At 41.4% G+C, this 24,283-nt stretch overlaps 1 protein-coding gene across 1 annotated transcript in view; it reads right to left on the bottom strand.

The window, feature by feature from the left end:
- ACTR2 (actin related protein 2) overlaps nucleotides 1-24,283 on the bottom strand; it is an 89,258-nt gene that overhangs the window by 41,347 nt on the left and 23,628 nt on the right. The window contains 3 exon segments of the mRNA XM_030196363.1: nucleotides 7,548-7,684; nucleotides 11,293-11,365; nucleotides 20,633-20,848. Of these exon segments, the coding sequence (XP_030052223.1) occupies nucleotides 7,548-7,684; nucleotides 11,293-11,365; nucleotides 20,633-20,848 (426 nt within the window).

The raw sequence follows: 24,283 nt of genomic DNA, 5'->3' as shown, positions 1-24,283 counted from the left end.
GGCTCCCTATTCATTTCTGCATACAATTCAAACTCCTCTTATTGACTTACAAGTGCATTCACTCTGCAGCTCCTCGGTACCTCTCTACTTTTATCTCTTCCTACGATCCTCCCCTCCATTCATTGGGTAAATCTCTCTTATATGTACCCTTCTCCTCCACTGTGAACTCCAGACTCTATTCCTTTAATCTTACTGCACCATACATCTGGAATAGACTTCCTGAATCAGTACATCAAGCTTCAGCTCTGGCCATCTTCAAATCTAGGCTAAAAGCCCACCTTTTTGAGGCTGCTTTTAATTCAACTCCTATTCACTTGATCAGAACTCAGGTCTGTTTTATAATTTCCACCTTAAGTAATTTCCTTATCCCTTATTTGTCCTGTTTGTCAGTCTTGATTAGATTGTAAGCTCTGTCGAGCAGGGACTCTCTCTTGCACATTCAGCGCTGCATATGTCTAGTAGTGCTATAGAAATGATGTAGTAGTAAAACGCCACCAAATACAATAATGTAAGTGCAGGTATAAATAGAAAAAAAAAAAAAAGACAGAAAAGTCTCAGAAATAAGCTCCTGTACTATTGTTTTACAACCAGCATGCTAAAAGGTCTATAAAATAATGAGTGGAGTTGAACGGATAGATGTGAAGCATCTGTTCACGCTTTCCAAAAATACTAGGACTAGAGGGCACGCGATGAAGCTACAATGTAGTAAATTTAAAACGAATCAGAGAAAATGTTTCTTCACTCAACGTGTAATTAAACTCTGGAATTCGTTGCCAGAGAATGTGGTAAAGGCGGTTAGCTTAGCAGAGTTTAAAAAAAGGTTTGGACGGCTTCCTAAAGGAAAAGTCCATAGACCGTTATTTCTTGGATAAGCAGTATAAAATGTTTTGTACATTTTTGGGATCTTGCCGGGTATTTGTGACCTGGATTGGCCACTGTTGGAAACAGGATGATGGGCTTGATGGACCTTTGGTCTTTCCCAGTATGGCAATACTTATGTACTTATGTAATCACAGGCAAAAAAAACAAAAACAAACCCTTAATATTGAATGTCAATGACTCAGAAAAATCTCTAGTTAATATTTGTAAATTTTAAGTAAAAAATGGACATCACCACACATTGTCGAGATGAAACAGCTCTCCCACAGCTGAGAACTTAATGATATTCTGAGCGCACATGGCTCTTCCCATGGCTCTTCCCTATCTCTTTAGTTAGTTCCAAAGGTCAAAGCACTTAGGCAATTTTCAGGGAGATGAGAGGATTGTATGTCTGAGCAATCCTCCTATGTACAGAAAATACCCATTAAAAGTGAGCAACAATGCATTTTCCATCAACAGGCAGGATTGAGTCAGATACCCAAAAATAATTTGCAATGCTGAACCTATCAAACTTGGAGTGGAGCTAGGTTACTGGGGATAACCTATTTTAATTTCCAAACTTGAGGAGTACTTTCAGGTGATACTGGATAGAAGCAGAATGAGAATTTTACTATTAGAAATGCACTGAGACTCAAGTTATTATATTATATACCACTCAGACAGTATCCCATGGGGCAGTATATAAAATACTTATTTTACTGATATTGTGCGTTCAATCTCCATACCTTTCTTCAAAATCATTTGTCAGCATTTTTTTTCACTCATTACTCTTCACATATTCTTCCCTGTCTTTTCTGCATCTCAAAATCCCCTTCTGAACATACTCTTCTCATTGCCATGCTTAAATAAAATCCGTATCTATATTTCCATTTGAGTATCTGATCTCTTAACCACTTTCCTGATTTCCTTCAGCCTTTCCTTGTCTGCTTTCTTCTAGGAAACTGAGGCATATTTTCAAAGCACTTAGCCTTCCAAAGTTCCATAGAAACCTATGGAACTTTGGAAGGCTAAGTGCTTTGAAAATATGCCTCTTTGTACACTCTAAATCCCATTGTTTTTAAGCTCTTCTCAGTCATTTCTTCTAAAAGCCTTTTTTTTGTCCTGTTTATCAATTTTCCAAGCAAAACATTTGGTACTCTTACAATGGCTTCATTTAATTTTCTCCACTGTTCTATTGCCTGTCAAATCCTACTAGCACCTTTCAACCTTTTCTGTATAGTAGCATACCCAATACTGAAAAAGAAGGCAGATAAAAGCCACATAGCTCATCCAGTTTACACACCTACACTAACTACTGAATTCTATAATCTTTCTCCCCCTCAGAGATCCTCTTTACTTGCCCTATTCTTTCCTGAATTTAAATTTCCATCCTCATTTCCACTGGGAGGTTATTCAGCATATTTACTACCCCTTCTGTTAAAAACAAAAATTCCTTCTCCCTTACCTTATAACCTCTCAATCTAGAGGTTCCTTTCAGTTGAAAAGGCCCAGCTCCTATAGATATATACTATGGACAGATTAGCACAGCTACTGACCTGTAGCAGCTGTTCTCACAGAACAGTAGGACACATTACTTCATGTGGGTGACATCACCAACAGAGCCCCAGTGAGCTTCTAGAAGTTTTTGGCGTGGGACCAGCAGTTGACTTCAAAAAGCTAAGAATATATCTTGGAGAGGAGGTGGGTGTGTGGTAATACATGTCCTGCTGTCCTTGGAGAACACCTGCAAAGGGTGAGTAACTTTGCTTTCTCCAAGGATAAGCAGGATCTGTATATTACAAGTGGGAATCCATAGCTACCAGGCTTGCCAAAAAACAGCCAATTTTATTTAAAAATTTATATTCTGCTCTCTCTCCAATATTTTAGTGATTACATCATCCACATACATAATAATTTTGTATAAAACTTAACACATACTGGAAACATAATTATACAAATAAAACAAATACAAAACCCAAACTGCATACATCACTCATTTATCCTCACATATCCTCCAACATTAATTCTCTCTCCAGTTTCTCCTACCATAAGACATCTATTTCCTGATGTCAGACTCCCTCATACACCTGTCTAATCAAATTAGTTTTTAACAGTTGTTTTTTTAAAAATCACCCATATCCTGAATCTCTCTCAATTCAAAAGCTAACTTGTTCCAAAATTGTGGCCCCACAATATAGAAGATAGAAACTCTTCCAAACTAACATTTTGATATTTGGTACTTCCAGTAAAACTTTATTCAAAGATCGTAATGATCTCCTTGGGAGGTACATAGCACACTCAGCTTATTAGCTAAAATAACTGACGTCTATTTGTCAATACCTTAAAAATCAAATACAAGGTTATAAATTTTTTTTTGTTTTTTTCATTTTTCAAGTAGTAACAAGCATATCAAACATATAAACAGCAAGTGATCGACTCACCTGCAAATGCGCACTAGAGATTTCCCTCTCTGTCCCGCCCTCGCGTCAAGATGTGATGACATCAGAGGGTGGAACAGAGAGGGAAACGGAGTCGGAGTCACTGTCGGACGCTGCCGCCTGGAAACGAACATCGCGCGCACCAACCTCCACCCTCCCCCCATCCCCACCGCCGCTCCTGCCCTCCTCCGCATCGGGCCCCCTGCACTGACCTGACAGCACCTCTCTCCTCCGTGTGGAAGCGCTGCATGCAGCAGCAGAGCGATCTGCTGCTGCTTGCAGCGCTTTCACACGGAGGTGAGAGGCGCTGTCAGGTCAGTGCAGGGGGCCCGGCACAGAGAGGGGAGGGAGCGGCGGCAAGGAGGGTAGCTGTAAATCTTACCCGTTTTTACGGGCTTAACGGCTAGTATGATATATTTCTATAGCCCACTGGCAACCAATGTAGCTGATTTACAACCGGTGTGATATGCTCGTACTGGCAACAACCTCCTAGTATTCTTGCTAACGCATTTTGGGCCACTTGCAATGCTCTGAGCCAATTTCTTCTAATACCTAATAACAGCCTATTGTAGTAATTTAATCATGGCGAGATCACACCTGAACCACCAATTATTCTGCTTTAGTAATCCTTTCAACCATCTCACAATGTTTTGTATTTTTATTTTATATTTATTGAAATGTTAACATATATTCAAGCAATACACACTTGTACAGCAAACTGATAATAACGAGTTTATAAAGTAATCTATCAAAATCTGATAAAGCAACTAAAAATCACTCATCCACAATAAAGGGGATTCAAGACTAAAAAAAAAAAAAGAGGAAAAATAAAGAAATAAATCGGGCAAATTCACACATAAGGTACTTGAGCACAGACCTAAACAAATGAAGAGCTTCCCTCAATCTCCTAACACTCGTTTAGTTACTAAAAAAGAAGAAAGATGCGATGGATCAAACAAAACATACTTAGTAGATTTTTATCTAATGACACATTTACAAGGATATCTTATGAAAAAGGATCCTCCAATCTGGTTTCAATAACTAAAACTGCCTATGCCGGCACTGAGCATCTCTTGATTCATCCGGAAATATTTGAATCTTAAGACCCATAAAAGCCTCACAATTTTTAATTTGAAACACACATTCCTGATGATCTTTTGTACATGAAAATAATGTATTATCCATAATCACTCCTAGATTCTGTATCTTAGTAACTATTGGGATTTTCTCTCTCCCCAATTCAATGGTTTCAGGTAGATGATCACTGGAATAACTGATCAGAATCTGTGTTTTGAAGATATTTAATTTTAGAGATTATCACCCATCTCCGAATCTCTTTCAAATAGTTCTCAATTTGTCTAACACATCATCCACTGGAACTATAAAATGAATGTTGTCCACGTAGATTCTGAACTGTGTTCCTAAACAACTCATCAGTTTGCATAATGGTAAAAGAAAAATGTTAATAGTATGGACGATAAACATGATCCTTGTGGTACCCCTGCTACGATGTTCACAAACTAATCTTCCTGACTCTTGTACTACACAAAATTGTCTTACTTGCACAAAAGAAGAAAAACTCAAAACATTTTTATCCACTCCTATAAACTTTTTCGAATTAGAATTTTATGATCTAGTGTCAAAAGCAGCTGTAACATCCAGTGCAACCAACAAAAAGCACTGACCTTTGTCAAATCCTGCTCTAATCATATCAAATAGTGATAAGACTGTCTCGGTACCATGATTTACCCAAAATCAAGAATCTAGAATCTCATGCTGTTCTAAAAATTCAGTCAATCAGTCATATACCAATATTTCCATTACTCTGGCTAAAAATGATAACTAATTATAGACCAATAAGAAGTTCATTATCAAGGACTCGTCTAATGTACTGAGGCCTAACTACATCTTTTTTCTTCAAAGCATCTGGAACTACATCTACCTCAAAACATTTATTACTTTGAAAGAATATAAATTCAATAAGAACTTGAAGTGGGTAAGTCCAACAAGGAACTAATTACCTGTACTACAACTTAAAAATATGTTGGGTCGGTGCAGCCTGGAACAGAACAGAATGGGCCTAGGAAGATGGAGTTGGATTCTAGACCCCCCCCCCCCCCCCCCCCCAAAAAAAAAAAAAAAAAAAAATTCTGCAGAACAGTATGACTGAACCAGCTGTTGCAGCAGGAATCCTGCTGAAGGTAGTAGTAAGAAATGAATGTGTAGACAGAAGACTACATCGCAACTCTGCAAATCTCCTCAGTGGAGGTGGATCTCAAGTGGGCTACCGATGAAGTCATGATTCTGTCATTGTAAGCAAATAGTAAAAAGTAACTGAAAAATGGATCAATTATAAAACTAACTAAACGTTTGCTTACTTCCTAGAAAGTACCTGGGGAGATCAGGGCATATATCTGTTCACAGAGGTTCAGCAAAGAGATCTCTCTCTCTCTCTCTCTGGCTGAAACTGAAGCAACAGCCAACATCTGCTGAATAATTTCAAACTCCAGGCCAATCAAAGCCTAGAACAGTCAAGTTTCAAATAAACATGCACTATCTGCTGGCCAAATAGGAGAAATACACTTCAGAACATAATCAGTGCAGGGAAATATCCAATACATTTTACAGGCTTAAAACACACTATTTCTTCACATAGGCACTTCAAAGCGTGTTTTTTTTTCTCCTTGCATCTCCAAGGTGTTTAGAAGTGGACAGGGGTAATTTGCAACCTTTGCTCTATTCTACCCTACCCTTAAACACTCCCGGCTTTCACTTTTTGTTGAAACCTCTCTATTGGGATTCCCTAATGTCCCATTATAATAGTACCCTTCAAAAGGATACTCCGAAACATGCTCTCCTGAGCGACTTATCAGCTTTCCCCCCTGTTCTAATTTAAAAGCTGCTCTACCTCCTTTTTAAATGTTAGTGCCAGCATCCTGGTTCCATCCTGGTTAAAACAGTGTCCATTCTTTCAGCACAGGCTCTCCCTTTCTCATAAAGGAAAGGAAAAGGGACCCAATATACCGCCTATCTGTGGTTTTTGTAACTACAATCAAAGTGGTTTACAAAGTATATACAGGTACTTCTTTGTACCTGGAGCAATGGAGGGTTAAGTGACTTGCCCAGAATCACACGGAGCCAGTTCCTCAGGATCAAAGTTCACTGCACTAACTACTAGGCTACTCCTCCAGTTCCTAACAAATCTAAATCTCTCCTCCCTGCACCATCATCTCATCCTACACTGAAGCAGCTCTGCCTGTCTCTTCCATCCTCCTTTCCCCGCTTCCAACATTACCTCCAGTTGGCAAGAGCAATCAGGACAGAAGTGCTTCTTGTCTGCTACTTCCTTTCCTCTGAAATAACTGTGTGTGTTCCCACGGTGTTTCTAGACTTGCTGGTTCTGTGCAGATCCCACTTCATAAGGAAGCTGGCAAGGTGGTGTAACACCATGTTGCTCCTTGTTGACCAGAGGCCAATACATAGGTGTGTGGGGTGAAAAAAAAAAAAAGAGTAAGAATCTGTTGCTGGAAGCAGCAGCTGTGACCCATATGTGTCATTCCTCTTCCAAGTAGTGCAAATTTTGGTTGCACACGTTTTGGTTACCTCTGCCCTAAGGTAAAGCCCATCTTAAACTTATGCAACGGGTCTAATACATAAGAGATCCTCAACAGAACCATGTCATTCAAGCAATAAACAGAGTAGCTATAAGTGAATACCAGGAAAAAAAAAGAGCTATATTTAATTCTTTTCATTTATATTACAAACATTTCATGACCAAATCATTTTGCAAACCAACCCTCCCCCTCCCCCCAAAAAACAAAGACAACACACCACACAAAACTAATTAAGTAGTATCCCTAGTACTAAATGCAAGTTTCACTTGCATTTCATCAAGAGGGAGTTTCCACTTTAGGGAGGTGCTTCTGTATAAGCACCCAGTCAACGGCTGGAAGAGTATCAAGAGGGCTAGAGACCCTGCCAGTAATTTTCCCAGATCATTTAACTAAAACAGAAACATCTTTTCTCCAGGACTAACCAACAACCCTCCCCCCCCCCCCCAAAAAAAAAAAAGAAAAAAAAGGGGGGGGGGGGGGGGAAACACGATTACAGAGTTCCTCTTTGCTACTTGGGCATCTTTAGTCATCACATATTGTTAAAGCTTAATTTTGTATTGCATACGAAACACTGCTGCTGTTAACCACAGGTTGATGGTTTTGATTTTAAAACTTTAAAAAGCCGTTTTCTATTTACCTTGATGAGGTATCGGGTAATATCTCTTCCGGCAATATCAAGTCTTCTGGTGAGATGGGGCAGGGAAAAGCCTTCATAGACTGGGCAAATATGAGTTACACCGTCACCAGAATCCACCACTACACCAGTCAGCAAGCCTGAATAAAGCAATGCTAGAACTGTAAGCCAAATCAAGAACATGCCACACACAAAAATTCAACATGAGTTTTCATTATAAAACTAAAGCTGCTACTTATAATAGCATAAAAAAAAATAATTATGAAACATACTAATTCCAGATTAGAGGATGCACCTATTGTTTGAACAGAACTAGGGTGAAAATTAGAATGCTGATTTTCAATTAAGTCCCAATCAACACTTCAAAGGTTGTCTTGGCACTACTAATGCCTATCAAAGCAAGCTATTGATAGGAATTCCTCATCTGGAACAGACTTAAAATACTGGTAAATGACAAATGTAACTTGAGAGGGGTTTCTTGGCTTTGAATATGTACATAAGCATGTTTTATAGAAATGGAAAAGTACTGTCAAGGAGTGACTTAAATCGAAGAAAATAATGTTTTCTATGCTACCAGATGTTTAATATTTTAAAGCCATCTAAGACAGTGTTTCCCAAGTGCGGTCCTGGAGTACCCCTTGCCAGTCAGGTTTTCAGGGTATCCACAAAGAATATACATGAAAGAGATTTGCATATAAGGAGGCAGTGCATGCAAATCAAGTTCATGCATATTCATTGTGGATATACTGAAAACCTGACTGGCAAGGGGTACTCCAGGACTGAATTTAGGAAACACTGATCTAAGGCTGCTTTAAATGGGAAGACTGGTGCTGAGGAATGTGGATTTCTACATATGTGAAATCTCAGCAAAAAAAATCTCCATTTTTTTTTTATGTCAACTAAATTTTTGCCTAACTGTTTGAAGCGTGCCTGGGTAGCTTCTTAAAAAAAAGAGAGAGTCCAGTGATCAGGGAAAAACTAGAGCTGCCAAAGCCCAATGTTGGCATTCAAGAGGCACAGGGAGTTAAACATCTCTCTGAGCTACTGCTTACCTGACTGTAACCAAGCAAGAGAAATTGATCAACCACCTTCTCTTTTTGAAATACTACCATACAATCTAGATGTCAGAAATATGTTGTCAAGCTAACCCTCTCAGAGGAGGCAGCATGCATGTTTGTGAAAACACGTTGAGGTTCTGTTTGAATGCGAAGTATTGCACACAAATCCAAATTATGTTCCATTCCCATTATGACCAAAGATGACTTCCCTCTGCAAGAATGTTTACCCTGGCTACAACTTTATAGAAGCAGAGACAGTCCAAGGAAGGAGGAATCTCAAAGTTCAGCCTCAAATAGATTTATTAGAAAGTGACCCGACTCGGCCAAATTTCAGCACACCAGCCTTCATCAGGGGTCAAAAAAGACATCTTCATTGGCAGATAAAAAGCACAAATATGTGTGCATCCAGCACTGAAGGAACAACAAGCATACACTATACTGATAGTCACTGACCTTGAGATTCCTCCTTCCTTGAACTACCTCTGTTTTGTTTTGGTTGCTTGTGGTGTTTATGCAAAAGTATTTAGCTTCTGTTTTTGCTGTTCAACACACTCTGTGGCAAAATCCTTGTAAATCCTGTAAGAGTCTCCACACAGCTCTTTTTGTTCATAAGCAGTGGAGCTTCTGATGTTTACAGAAAAGACTGCTAAATCCCTCTCTCGACTTGGTTTTACATTTCCCCCATATATAAGACGACGAACAGCAGCAAATACATGAATAGCACTCATAGTGAGAAAAGGGATCAGAGTCAGAGCTGTTATTTGAAGTCAACGAAGATTCTCAGCATTCTTTACATAGACAGGTGAATTATATAAGACTGCAAGAAGTGTGGCTGTGAAAAGTCTTTCCATCTAGACATTTGCCTAGTGGCCCATCAAATTCTGAGCAATTCTTCACAATACTCTCAGGATATTTATCTATGATTTCCCCTTGTTTTCTCCTTTGCTTATGGTAGCATATTTGGCATTTGTTAACCAAAATTGCACATGCTTAGAACTTTGTGATCATGTATGGACACTCTTGAGTTTTTCCCCTCTCAATCTCTAGTTATATGGTTTCTTTGTCTACTCACAGAGAAACAAAGTTCTCTAACCAACAGTTATTCACAGTATCATTTTTTTTTTGTTTGTGTAGTCCACAGGCCACCAACCTTTATAGGCTCATGGGGTTGGCATTTGAGAGGGACCAATACACGACTATGGAGCTTATTTTCAAAGAGAAAAACATCCAAAAAGTGTCAAAGCAACATTTGGATGAATTCCTTCTCAAAACGTACAAATCGGTATTTTTGAAAACTGTTGCAGACGTTTATCTATACAATTTGTCTGCAGTGCATCCAAATCACAAGGCGGTGGGCTTAGGGCATTCCTAACAATGGACGTTTTATAGCCATAATGGAACAAAAAAAATGTCTAAGGCTAAAACTTCAATGTTTTGGTCTACACCTGTTTTTAGAACGAAGGCGGCACAAAAAGGTACCCAAAATGACCAAATGACCACTGGAGGGGAATCAGTGATGATCCCCTCCCCCATACTACCCCAGTAGTCACTGACCCCCTCCCACCCCCCTCCCCAAAAAGATGTGATTAAAAATATTACTTACCAGCCTCTATGAGAGCTTCAGATGTTATAGCGAGGTCTATCAGAGCAGCAAGCAGGTCCCTGGAATAGTGAAATGGAGGATCCATGCCTATATACCACTCTACCTCCCACATTCCCCCAAACCCTACTGTACACACATATAGGTGATCCCTTCACCTATAAGGGCTACTGTAGTGGTGGACAGTAGGTTTTTGGTGGATTTTGGAGGGTTCAGCATACAGTATAAGGGGGTAATGGTGAGATGCGTACCTGGGAGCTTTTATATGAAGTCCACTGCAGTGCTCTCCTGGGATGTTTGTGTGATCAGTCTACTAAGAATGCTAAGTTCTCCTAAATCCCAATGGCTTGATTTTCTACATGTTTCAATTAGACTTCTTTTTTCCCCAAAAATAGCCCAAAAAGAAAAATGCACAGAGCACAAAAACCATCTTGCATGTGGCTATTTTCAAACAAGACGGACGTTTGCAGTTTCAAAAACGGCCAAATTGCCTATTCAGTTTTGGGATGTTTAGCACAAAATGTCCAAAGTCCAACATATCAAAAATGCCCCTCCACATGTGACACACCAGGGGTTTCCCACTTCAAACTTAATCTCTTCTGCTTCATGGGTTTTCAATTCAACCCCAGTGAACACATTGGTCTACTTACAGGATGGGAAAACAACTTCTAGAGTGCAGACACGTAAGACAATCCCTACTCAGAGCATACAATATATTCAAGAGAAACACAACAGGACAAATAAATAAATAACAAATTAGGCAGTTTCATCTATTATGGGAATGAATGAAACATGAGTATTAAATAGGCAAATAAGAGATTTTAAAAGCAGCCCGAAAAAGGTGGGCTTTTAGCCTGGATTTAAATAGGGCCACAGATGAGTCGGTATAAGTCGATACCAGGTGTATGACGTACACAAAAGGAATGGAGTCTACAATTGGAAGTACAATGCAATCCTGATGGGGCTTGGTGGGGAGTGCAGGGATAATGGTGGAGAAAAATGGAATGTTATTTCGAACTGGTTGTTAAGCACTATTTTTATCTTCATAAACCTCTGTCTGTTGATAGAAAATCATATATATTTCACTTACCTTGCGCATACAAAGTAAGAACTGCCTGAATAGCAACATAAACCCCAGAAAATTGGTATGTTTCAAACATCACCTAAAAATGAAAAAAAAACAACTATCATCAAAACTTGTCACAGGAATTACCACAAATGGTTAACTTGTTTGCTAAAATGTTATGTCTACAACACACTACAGCTGATTGCGAGTCTCACACAGGCTTATATCCATCATCAGCTAGGCCTGACCCTATGCCATACTCACAGAGGAGACCTGCAAGTCACAATGGATGAAGCAGCAAAACATTCTGGGGTACTTTTACTAAGGTGTGCTAATGGATTTAGGGGCCTTTTTATTAAGCCACGTAGGTGCGTATGCACATCCTATGCACTTCAATTTTGAACTATCACCCAGCTACCGCATGGCCTGGGTGGTAATGTAATTTTTTTTACATGTGCCCACTAAGGGCACGCAGTGCTAACCGGGTGATAATCGGCATTGTACGCGCGTAGACCATTACCACCTGGTTAACGCGCAAGACCTTACCACTAGGTCAATGAGTGGCTGTAAGGTCTCGGGCCCAAAATGGATGCACGCAAATTTTTATCTTGCCGCACATCCATTTTCGTCCAAAAAAAAGAAAAAGGCCTTTTTTGCAGGTGCGCTGAAAAAGGGACCCGCATGTGTCTAATGCATGAGTCTAATACACATGGCTACACCAGCGCAGGCCACTTTTCAGTGTACCTTAGTAAAAGGACCCCTTAGTGTGAACTAATGAATTAGTGTGAGTTAAGTGCCATGGAGCTCATAAGCATACAATATTAGTAAAAGGACCACTCTTGACTTAAATAAAACAATATTTTTTGCCTCACTGTGATTATGCTGCAGCCCAGGACTGGGGTTCCTGCCTCTAAGTAAGCAACTTAAAAAAAAAATAGATAACCTGCTTCAAAAGATACACTGCCTTTCACTATTCCCTAGACTTGTGTTTCCCAACCCAGTCCTGGAGGTACACCAGGCTAATTTTTCAGAAGAGCCACAATGACTATGCACGACAGATTTGCACATATTGATGGCTCAGGGAATGCAAGTCTCTCTCATATAAATTCATCATTCTATAATGAGATCTCCACCTTTTCACTCCAGGCACTTGAATAAACTATATTACATCAGTGACTGCAAATTGTGTTTTTCCATACCTTTTATTGACTTTCAAATATACACCTCAATGTACTAATAACTATCGGTTCTTGTGTCTATATTGTATTATTAAACCACAATCTTACCCACCCATACTACACAACACTCATTCCTTCTAATACATTCCTATACAGGTATAAATTGTTCAAGGTGAAACCATGATCCTCTGATAGCACAAAGTCCCATAGGAGTACTCCAGTACTTGTTACAAGAGTAAATATATTGTAGTGTGTAAGTTCTGTTCCAACCGGATCTACATTCCTCTGATAACTGTCCTGAGGTTCCTGAAGTTCCTCCTCCAATCTTCAAAGCTCCACAAAGTTCATCATACTGAGACCATGATTCTTCCTCGAGCAACTTTATAGTCCATAAGATCTCCACTTGATTCTACTTCAATTCCTGAATAGTTGATCCTACATAAATCCAGCGTCCATATATTGATATCCATCAAACCCAACGCTTGCAATGCGTTTCACCATCTGGCCTCATCAGGGGTTTAACTTAAATCACTTAAACAGCTGCATACACAGGATCGACCTGACTGGTCGCCCGAGAGAGTTATTAGTACATTGAGGTGTATATTTGAAAGTCAATAAAAAGGTATGGAAAAACGCAATTTGCAGTCACTGATGTAATAATATAAATTCATCAAGAATTTCCTGAAAATCAAACTGGTTAATTGTGCACAGGGCTGAGAATTACAAGGCCTTTTTTTTTTTTAATATCTTTATTGGAGAATGGCACACATGATAAACACTATTAATGTGCTCACCAACTCTCAAACAATATGATAAACAATCCTTTCAGGGTGATAATGGTACAACAGTGTAGTGGCATGAACAGACTCACTGATACATGTGCCATTCATTTATTTTTTATTATTGTAACCCTCCCCCCTTACCCTCCATCCCCCCTCACCCCTCCGTGCTCACTGGGACGGCCACTGACTATCCCTGTAACAGTAATTTTTTGCCGGCGTCCAGACATCCATATACCTCGAGAAAGAGCGTCCCATGGGATGGTGTGTGCAGTGGAGTTCCCACATGGCCATCTGGATCATGTTAGCCTTCCACTCAGCCAAGAATGGAGGGTCTTTCCCTACCCATTCCCTACCCAGCAATGAAGGATGTTATTATTTATTTAGATTTTGCTCACACCTTTTTCAGTAGTAGCTCAAGGTGAGTTACATTCAGGTACACTGGATATTTCTCTGTCCCAGGAGGGTCATAATCTAAGTTTGTACCTGAGGCAATGGAGGGTTAAGTGACTTGCTCAAGATCACAAGGAGCAGCAGCGGGATTTGAACCGGCCATCTCTAGATTGCAAGACCAGTGCTCTAACCACTAGGCCACTCCAGCATCAGTGCTACTAGAACAAATCTTTGCTGGTGCTGTAGCAACCCCTGAGCGTCCAAGCCCTGCCCAACCCCAAGAGTAGGGTTGCATAGGACCATTCACACTGAGTGCCCACTATCATTTCAATTACATCTAAAACTTCCGCCCAGAAAGGTTGCAACTTCTAAGAAGTGATGTACTGTTGTGCCCCTTCCCACCACACATTTATCACATAGATCTGTGTCCCACAGTGCCATGGCCTTCCCCCTACTTTTTGAGATGTACGAATCATGCAGTACCCTGAACTGCATCTCCTGCAGCCTCGCATTCGGAGTGGCTTGGAATGCTGAGTTAAAACAGGATGACAGATCTCTCCCACTCAAAGTTCCCCCAAACTATCACTCCATTTTACCGCTAACTGCTCAATGGGACTAAACTGGGATTTCTTCCCCAGCCTATACCACACAGAGGTTGTTTGCTGCAGGGGGCAGCTGCATAAACATTTCATCTAGCTGGGTGAAAGCTGGGTGCCTGCCCCTCTGCCCCCTCAAAGATGTCAAGACATAATGCCGTATTTGGAGATAGGAAAAGAGAAAATGGGCAGGTAGCCCTCACTTCTTCTGACACTCCCCAAAAGATGGTATCACCCGTGCGCCCACTTCCAAAAATTGTCCAACATACCTACATCCTCCTCGCCACCATAGCTCCCATACACTGAAACCCTGGCCTGTGGGGAAATCTGGATTTTTTACTAGTTCCAAGAAAGGCGAGGCTCCTACAGCTCCCCCGTTTTGAGCGCCACCAGTCCCATGCTCTGTGCAATGGTTGTAATAATGGCGATATAGTGGACCCCCCAGCCCGGATATGAAGTGCATTAAAGACAGTATGTGGTGAGGCTTCATGTTCCCAGAGGCCTACTGGAGCATGGGAAAATTAGGTTCTTACCTTGATAATTTTCTTTCCTTTAGTCACAGCTGATGAATCCATTAACTGATGGGTTGTATCCGCCTACCAGCAGGTGGAGATAGAGAACACTGAAAGTACATGGTGTTCCTGGACGCCCAGCCCCCTCTGCCTTCAGTATATGAAATTTCCAAAGCAGAGTGAATAAAAGGCAAAATAACAAACTTTCCTCACAGAGAACAAACGCCCCTGAACCAGAGCAATAATCAAAGGAGGGCCGTTATCAACCTCCTGCAATAAAAACAGCATGTAGTAACTCTGATAGCTTGTCTTCAAGTACTTCTGATGAGACACAATGTCTGTATGCAACATCTGTACAAAAACTAAGGTCAGACAGGGAGGGATCATGGATTCATCTGCTGTGACTAAAGGAAAGAAAATTATGAAGGCAAGAACCTAATTTTCCCTTCCTTGTCATCAACGGCAGATGAATCCATTAACTGATGGGATGTACCAAAGCACTCCCTAAATAGGGTGGGAACAGGCAACTCCGTGAGCAAGCACTTGCGCTCCAAAATGCGCATCCTCCCGCACTGCCACATCCAGCCTGTAATGCCGCACAAAAGAGAGCTGAGAAGCCCAGGTAGCCGCACGACAGATCTCTTGAAGAGAAAAGGCATTACGTGGTGGAAGATCAACAAGAAAACATATACTCAGGGGCAATACCATGAAATATTTGGTAGATAACTGCACAAAGTTTAAAAGCGATGCTTGATTGTATTGGGAGCCAGTGCAGCTTAGGCAGCAGCGGTGATGCCCTCTCAAAACACAAATCGTGGTGTTTTGGAGGTTGTTTTTTTTTTTTCTAACAGCAGTTCCCTGCAACAAGTATAGATTGCATTGCAATAGTCAAATTGTTACAAAATTAGTGTCTGCACTAGGAATCTGAAGATAACAGTAGGGAACAACAATCTAATTCTCCTCCGTTGCCATAAAGTTTTAAAGGATTTGGATACAACAGTGGATGCTTGTGGCTCAAAAGTTAGGCAATGACCAACCACTCCCAGAACTCTTAGTGCAGACTCCAGTAGATAAACAGTGTGGTTGACTGTAAAACTGTCTAAAGGGGTACAGCGAAGACCGAGAATTTTGTTTTGTCCCTCTTCAATTTTAGTTTTAATTCAGATGCCCAAGAATCCATCAGGTCTAAAGCCTGATTTAACCTCTAACAGAATTTCTTAAAAGTTCTGTGTAAAAAGAAAGTAAATTGTGAAATCATCTCCATAAAGGAATGGGACCCTTGTGCCTCCAATAGATTACCCAATCATGTCATCATGACATTAAATAAAATGAGACAGAGGAGAACCATGAGGCACACCATAGTCAGGAGTCCAGGGGGGTTAGATAGAACTAGACACTTACCTAGCAGGGCATCGTCATTAGGAAACCCTGGAACTACTTAAGAACATCACCACAGGTTCCAAAGTGACCTAGCAAATGGTAGTACAACATGGTCGACTATATCAAATGCACTCAACATATCAAACTAACATTAGAACCCTTCCCTCTAAGCTAATTTCTTTCCTCAATTTTGCCACAAGAATGGTTAAAACCATTTCAGTACTTTAACATGGTCTGAAACCTGATTGCGAACTGTGAAATGAAAGTGGAAAGACATTCAACGAGTTGATGCCCAACTAAACCTTCCATTACTTTGTCAATAAGGGGATGGATGCAACTGGTCTGTAATTAGTGATATCACATCTTGAAGCCAGCAAGTTTTTCAGGATGGGAGTCAGCATAATAGAACCATTCCCCTCAGGGAAATAGACCATGTGATAACACAGAAGAGATGTTCGTTGTAAGGAGATTGATAAAAAGGCTAGCAGCAGCTTGTAGTAGATAATTCATGCAAGCATCCAAGGAGAACTGCGAGGAAGGATATTTTAATAAAAACACTATCAGATGTGGGCAACTGAAAAGATAACCAATCATCATATTGCTCCTCATGATACTCTTGCGGGTTAGATACACTACATCTGATCTTCAAGATTTTCTGCTACAAGTAAGTGGCAAGCTGATCTGCAGAAGGAACTACTTCAATAGCAGCCAACAGATCTCTGATAATGAAAAGACAACCAATCAGATTGAAAAGCTTTCTAGTGTTCAAGGAGACACCACCCATGAATCAGCAATAGTAGTTTTTGCTTCCTTTATAGCGTTTTGATAGTCTCTGAAAGCTCTCCTCCACAGTCATCTACTCTGTGTGAGCTTTAAGTAATCTACTCTAATCTGTGTGAGCTTTAAGTCATTTTCCCTCAAGTCTCCAGCACTTCTGCTTCAAAAGAGTATCTTGATTAAATCATGGCGACAACTTATACGATGGTCTAGCCTTGATATTTAATGGTGCTGTAACAAAGGATAAACTTGCATAGATTGTCCCACCTGGACATGAAATCCTTTGAACCAGCCAGGGGGAGCCATTGACTATCGATGACAGCAGAGCAGAACTTCACAATGTCAATCTTACCCCTGGTATAATATGACTGAAGGTCGTCTCAGTGCCGTACAATTCTAAACAGTTTCTTTCCAATTTAGTGTGAATACTAGCCTGCTGTGATCAGACCAAGGGATAGGAACCCAAAGTACAATAAATTAACAGAAAAAGTTCTAAGAGGGCAGTTACTTCTGCCTTAAATTATGTTATATAATAAAAAAGAAAACACTTATTAGTTTACTCAGGTTCCGTTTGTCTAATATTACATTTTGCATAAAGATCAGAAATTATTCAGTATGACATATATGCAAACGGGGGAAAATTAGAATAAATTTCTGCCCATCTTCTGATCACAGTACTGGTATTTACTACTACTTAACATTTCTAGAGCGCTACTAGGGTTACGCAGCGCTGTACAAATTAACGAATATATTTAATGTTTCAGTTTTGTCATGTTCTGTGAAATACAATAAATCTATGTTAAATGATAACTCAGGAGTACTCCAGGAGATCCGAGTAATATATGTGAACAGATTTTCATTATTTGTGATGAATACTTGGATGTTGCTTAAAAGTAAAAAAAAGCGCTACAATTTTCTTACGATGTTTAGGAGATAACACATTTGATCAGCCTTTGCAGGTGTTGTACATGCAATGTGTGCACACACACATATAGAGTCAAGCCTATACCCCTCCCCCTATCTCTTTCTCTCCATATGCAAAGACAAATAGGAGATGGGGTAGAATTTTTCTGGGCAAATATGAATGGGGATGAAAAATCAAGAGAAAGATGAGAATAAAAATGAAAAGAAAAGTGAGCAGCAGAACATATTCCTGTAGTCATGAGTACGCCCTCTACTGATTTTTACCTAATCTAATACAGCACTTCTATTCTAGGAACAGTGAATGAATGTTGCCAAGCTGAAGTAATTTGAAAAAAGTCTTACCAACAAATGAATTAACCTGAGGTTCAAAGGAAAGCGTTGTATCCAGGATAAAAAAACTACCTTAGAAGATTTTTCAGCAGGTAGTGAAAGGTCTTAATCGAGGTAACTTAATTGAGTTGTAAAAGCAACCTAGCCATAATAATTTAGTTTTACTAGGATTCAGGCTTAACTCATGAATTTTTGTTCCAGCAATTTACTCTGTTGATGTAATCATTAACTAAGACAATAGTATCAATTTTTTGTCACCAGAACAAGCAGCAGCATGTTGTCAGCATAAAAAAGTTAAAAACAAACCTTACAGAAGGTAAAATTTATTACGGCAGCAGGCCTTAAGAGAAACTCTATTTAGGAATATTTTAGTTAAGGTCCTGTATTATGAACAAGGCAAGCATGTTTGCAGTAACATACAAAATGCAATAAAGAAATGCAATGCTTTGTGCCCAGATAAAACAGCATAGGTAGCATTTTTCCTGCTTCAAAGAAACTTTACAGAGCATCTTGTAACATGCAAGATTATCGGGTTAGTAAACCTTAAGGACTATTTATCTTCCAGTGTGTATAGGATTGAATTTAAGATACTCACCTTGATTGTTAAAGCACTGAGTAATGCAGGTTCCCCTTGGCTGGCATCAGTTCTGGCAAGGTACAGGCCTACTCGTTCTTTAAGGTCCGAGAATAAATGCTTTGCTTGATATCCCAAGTTTTCGATCTGTTAGCTTAGTGACTTTTCAAGTTGTGGGTCCTAAGCTCTGGAATACCTTCCCAGTGGAAACACGTAAAACTGAAACATTGAATAGCTTTAGAAAGCTAAACACCCTGTTTACAAAGCCGCATTGGTGGGTGCCGTGTGGCAATGCCGACAGTCCATTTAAAGTGAATGGGCTTGCTTGAGTGAGCAGTACTCAGACTGTATTATGGATTTCGAAGGGAAAAAACAATCAGTATTTCTTCCTATCTATCAAAGGTCTGTGTGCATGGAGAAATCAAGAACTCCAAATAAAAATTACAAGTTGTAGACCATTAGAAATATGAAAGCAAGTCTTTGACTAACCAAGTCAAAGTAAATCAGACTTCCAAATGAAAGTTATTTATTTAAAAGAAAAGTCATTGTGATTCAATCTGTAACAAACAGCAATGGAGAAGGTCCATTCCATGCTGCATTTCTATACAGCTGGAAAGCAGAACTCCTTTGAAACAGAGTCTTAATTGTAGAAAACTACACAATATATTCAATGATATCAACAGGTCAACACTACCATTGCCTGTAGTGGAGAAAAAAAAAATGTCATGTTGCAGAGATTAACAGAAAAAGAATAAACATTTCATGTCTACTTTTCCATCTTTGGTACAGAAATTTGCACGACTGTGACAATGTTTGCTCTCTAAATATCTATTAAAAAAAAAAAAAGTATATTTAAAGTTTTCCCCTATTGGAAGCAAGGAATAGAATCAGCAAGTAACCACAAGAACTAACCAACGGCAGAACCACTATAAAAATGCTCAAAATGTCAACCTATCACAAGACAGCTTTAAGAATGATAGGCGACATTAATGTAAACTGATGCCCCTGAAATTAACTGAACAGAAATTTCCCTATAGGAAAAACAGGGATGCAAAGTGTTGGGGCATCAATGGCCCACGATTGGTAAGGAAGTGATGAAATGCTGCAACTGGCATTTAAACGGCTGGTATGGCATCTTACGTCATGGATGCCATTTTTAAGCAAGAATAGAAGTTTGTGAGTGTTCTTCCACAAGACATTAAAATGTTAAGTTCAGCAAAAACCTGCATGTTTTCAATTTGTGGTTTTTCACAGAGCTTGAAATCTGTAAGTGGCACGGACCCCTGAAGAAGCTTTTACAAGTGAAATCATGGCCCCGTCAGGATACCTGGTTAAGATAAGTGCCAATGTGCTATGTTTTTTGACTATCAAGTCTTGTATTGGGCTATACCCTTAAATGAGAAAATCAGCAAAAAAAATAAGTTTTAAAAAATTCAAGGAGTTTTTAGGCCAGTGGTTGAAGATGTGCCAACAGAATAGTAAAACCATTTTCTTGCAGTCATGACCTGTTTCGGGCATCCGAGATCTTTTCTCCATTATAGGTAATTTGTCTGGCAGTGCTTGTATACAATTGTTTTTTGTATTTTATACCCCATGATATGTAACATCTCTCATCCTCAGTTCAATTTGTGGCAGAAATTTGAAAGAAATTAGATGAATGGGTCAAACATAGCTGTGGTGGTAGGGAAGGGAGTGAGGTTGGTGCAGAACAAAATCTTAATAGGGTTTATTTCAACATAGGAAATGGAATTAAAAATTGAACATTAACACCCTGTGCACATAATGTATCAATTAACAGTAGTTTTATTTCGCACAACTCTGCACTAATATAACTTCCACCCTAAAAATTAAGAGTACATTTATTACAGATTAAAATAGCTATAATAAACCAAAAGAAGTCTCCAAAATTCAGAAAACATACCTCTACAATCTTTTCTCTGTTTTTTGTTGGGTTCATCGGTGGCTCTGTCAGTAATATCTTACAGTTTCTGGTGTCAACATTAAGTTTATCTGGGCCAAACGTGTAGTCCCACAGATGCTTCATATCATCCCAGTTCCGGACTATCCCATTTTCCATCGGATAGTTCACCTCCAGCATCGAACGCAACTCACTTGCCTCATCACCAACCATAAGATCCTGAAAGGTTATAACACAAGAAATTATAAAGTCACTTTGTTCTGAATTTAAAAGATAACGTCCTGAAATACAAAAGAGATTAGTGAAAAATTTAGAACAAAATTAATTCATAGCTTTCACTTTGCTTCTTTGAAGGTAATCAAGAATAGTGATACTCTGAACATGCTCTTGAAACTAAGGCCAGTGCAACTTGTTTTAACTATCAGGCAGGGGCGTAGCCACGGGTGGGCCTGGACGGGGCCAGGCCCAGCTACTTTCCCTCCAGGCCCGCCCACCCAACACAGACCTGCCAAGTCTCCGGCGAAACACGCAGTGCCAGCTCCCATTTCCGGCCACTGCTGCTTCTCCTGTTGAGCAGCAGCGCCTGCTACAAAAACAAAAAGAGCTAATTAAACATCAAAAATGTTTTTAAAAAGCAAGCGCAGCACCGTAGGCAGCCATCAGGCATTGACTGTCGGCTCTGCAGCCGCTCCTCTCGCCTCTCACGTCGCTGCGCTTGTCTGGAGTCCTGCTCAAGGGGCAGCGACGTGAGAGGCGAGAGGAGCGGCTGCAGAGCCGACAGTCAATGCCTGATGGCTGCCTACGGTGCCGCGCTTGCTTTTTAAAAACATTTTTGATGTTTAATTAGCTCTTTTTGTTTTTGTAGCAGGCGCTGCTGCTCAACAGGAGAAGCAGCAGTGGCCGGAAATGGGAGCTGGCACTGCGTGTTTCATGGGAGACTTGGCAGGTCTGTGTTGGGTGGGCGGACCTGGATGGAAAGGGAAAATTAGGTTCTTACACCTTGGTAATTTTCTTTCCTTTAGTCACAGCAGATGAATCCATTACAAATGGGTTGTGTCCACCTACCAGCAGGGGAAGAGAGAGAACACTGAAAACTATAGTGCCTCTAGGACGGCTAGCTCCATCTGCCTCTCAGTATTTTCAAGCTTCCAAAGCAGTGCTAAACCACAAAGTAGCATAACATGAACTTTCCTCACAGCGAACGAACGCCCCAGAACAGGAGCAATAACACAAAGGAGGGACGAACTCAACCTCCTGTAGTAGAACAGAAATCCTGAAGGAACATGTCTGCAGGAAAAACTGAACACTAAACAGTCAGTCAGGGAGGGATCATGGATTCATCTGCTGTGACTAAAGGAATGAAAATTACCAAGGTAAGAACCTAATTTCCCCTTCCTTGTCATCAGCAGCAGACGAATCTATTACGAATGGGATGTGTCAAAGCAATCCCTAAATAGGGCGGGAACAAGCCACACCACGCGCAAGCACTTGTGCTCCAAAAAGCGCATCCCTCCTGGCAGCCACATCCAGCCTGTAATGACGGGCAAAAGAGAGCTTAGAAAGCCCAAGTAGCTGCACTACATATCTCTTGAAGAGAGAGTGCTCCCGTCTCAGCCCAAGAGGAAGAAATCGCTCTTGTGGAATGTGCCTTAAAGGCGTCAGGCGGAGGCCGGCCAGATAGCAGATATGCAGAAAAAATGGCCTCCTTAAGCCAACGGGCTATAGTGGCTTTAGACACTGGAGACTCTCTGCGAGGACCCGACAATAATACAAAAAAGGTGATCAGAGGTTCCTGAAAGCATTAGACATCTGCAGATACTGCAACAGAGCCCTGCGTACATCCAGAAGGTGCAACTGCCCAAAAGATTCCGGAAACTCCTCCCTAGTAAAGGAGGGCAGATAAATAGGCTGGTTTAGGTAAAACGCTGAAACCACCTTAGGCAGAAAGGAAGGCACAGTTTGTACCATTACTCCGGACTCTGAGAATTGCAGAAATGGGTCTCAACAGGACAGCGCCTAGAGCTCAGACACCCGTCTCGCCGATGTAATGGCCACCAAAAAGACTGGTCTTTAGAGTCACATCCTTCTCCGAAGCTCGCCTAAGCGGCTCGAAGGGCGAACACTGAAGAGCCTTTAATACTAGCCCCAGGTTCCAAGCCGGACAAGGGGCCCGCACGGGAGGCCAGAGCACCCCTCTAAGAAACCGTGCAATGTCCGGATGCACAGCTAAGGAGAGGCCAGAGACTTTCCCCCGAAAACATGCCAAGGCTGCCACTTGAACACGCAGGGAATTACAGGCCAAGCCTTTTTGTATACCATCCTGCAAAAAGTCAAGTATCGGCGAGACAGAAGCCCGCATGGGTGTGATCGCTTTAGAAACACACCAAGCCTCAAAGTGGTGCCAGATCCGAGCATAGGCAACAGAGTGGAACGCTTGCGGGCCTGCAAGAGAGTGGAGATGACCTTGTTAGAATAGCCCTTGTCTCTCAATTGCGGCCTCTCAATAGCCATGCCGTAAGACCAAAGCTGCAGGCGTCCTCCTTGGTCACCGGGCCCTATGACAACAGGTTCGGTACCAGAGGCAAAGGAAGGGGAGCCTCCACCAGCATCCGCCGGAGGTCCGCATACCACGGCCGCCTGGACCAATCTGGGGCAATGAGGATCACCACTCCTTGATGCAGCCGAATTTGCAGGAGGAATCGCCCTATTAAGGGCCAAGGAGGGTACACATAAAGGAGGCCCGGAAGCCAGGGTTGAGCCAAGGCATCCAACCCCGCCGAGCGAGGATCTCTCCATCTGCTGAAAAAGGACGGGACTTTGGCATTTGTGCTTGAGGCCATAAGATCCGCTACGGGCATTCCCCATTTGTAACAGATCTGAAGGAACACTTCGTCTGCCAGTTCCCACTCCGCAGGGTCGATTTGATACCTGCTTAGAAAGTCGGCTTGCACGTTGCTCTGACCTGCTATGTGAGCTGCTGACAGAAGCTGCAAATGTAGCTCGGCCCAATGGCATATCTGAGCGGCCTCTGCGGTCAGTGCTTGACACTGAGTGCCACCTTGTCGATTTATGTAGGCCACTGCTGTCGTGTTGTCCGACAGAACTCTGACAGCCAGTCCCTCCAGAGTCATGTGAAAGGCCAGAAGAGCCTGGAATATCACTCTCAGTTCTAAGCAACTGATGGACCACCCCGTTTCCTCGGGTGTCCATAGACCCTGGGCATAGCTTCCCTGGCAATGTGCTCCCCAGCCCTTCAGGCTGGCATCCGTTACCACCAGGCACCAATCGGGAAGCGCTAGCGGCATTCCTCGCCGCAGCATGCTGTCTGAGAGCCACCACTCCATACTGAGTCGGGCCGCAGGGAGCCAACTGAGTCTGCACTGATAATCCTGGGACATAGGAGACCATCGTTGAAGCAGGGCAATCTGCAGAGGTCTCATGTGCGCTCTCGCCCATGGCACCACTTCCAAGGTGGCCGTCATCGACCCCAACAGCTGGACAATGTCCCAAGCTCGTGGCCGAGGCATCCTCAGGAGCAGACGGACCTGATTCTGAAGCTTGCACCACCTTTGGTCAGGTAGAAAGACAAACCCCGAGGCTGTGTTGAACCGGACCCCCAAATATTCTAGAGATTGAGGGGGGTCAGGTGACTTT

Source organism: Microcaecilia unicolor, chromosome 3 (genome assembly GCF_901765095.1).
Source record: "Microcaecilia unicolor chromosome 3, aMicUni1.1, whole genome shotgun sequence".
NCBI classification, from domain to species: Eukaryota; Metazoa; Chordata; class Amphibia; order Gymnophiona; family Siphonopidae; genus Microcaecilia; species Microcaecilia unicolor.
The sequence above is the reverse complement of the archived record's forward strand: the minus strand, read 5'-3'. Positions and strand labels throughout refer to the sequence as shown.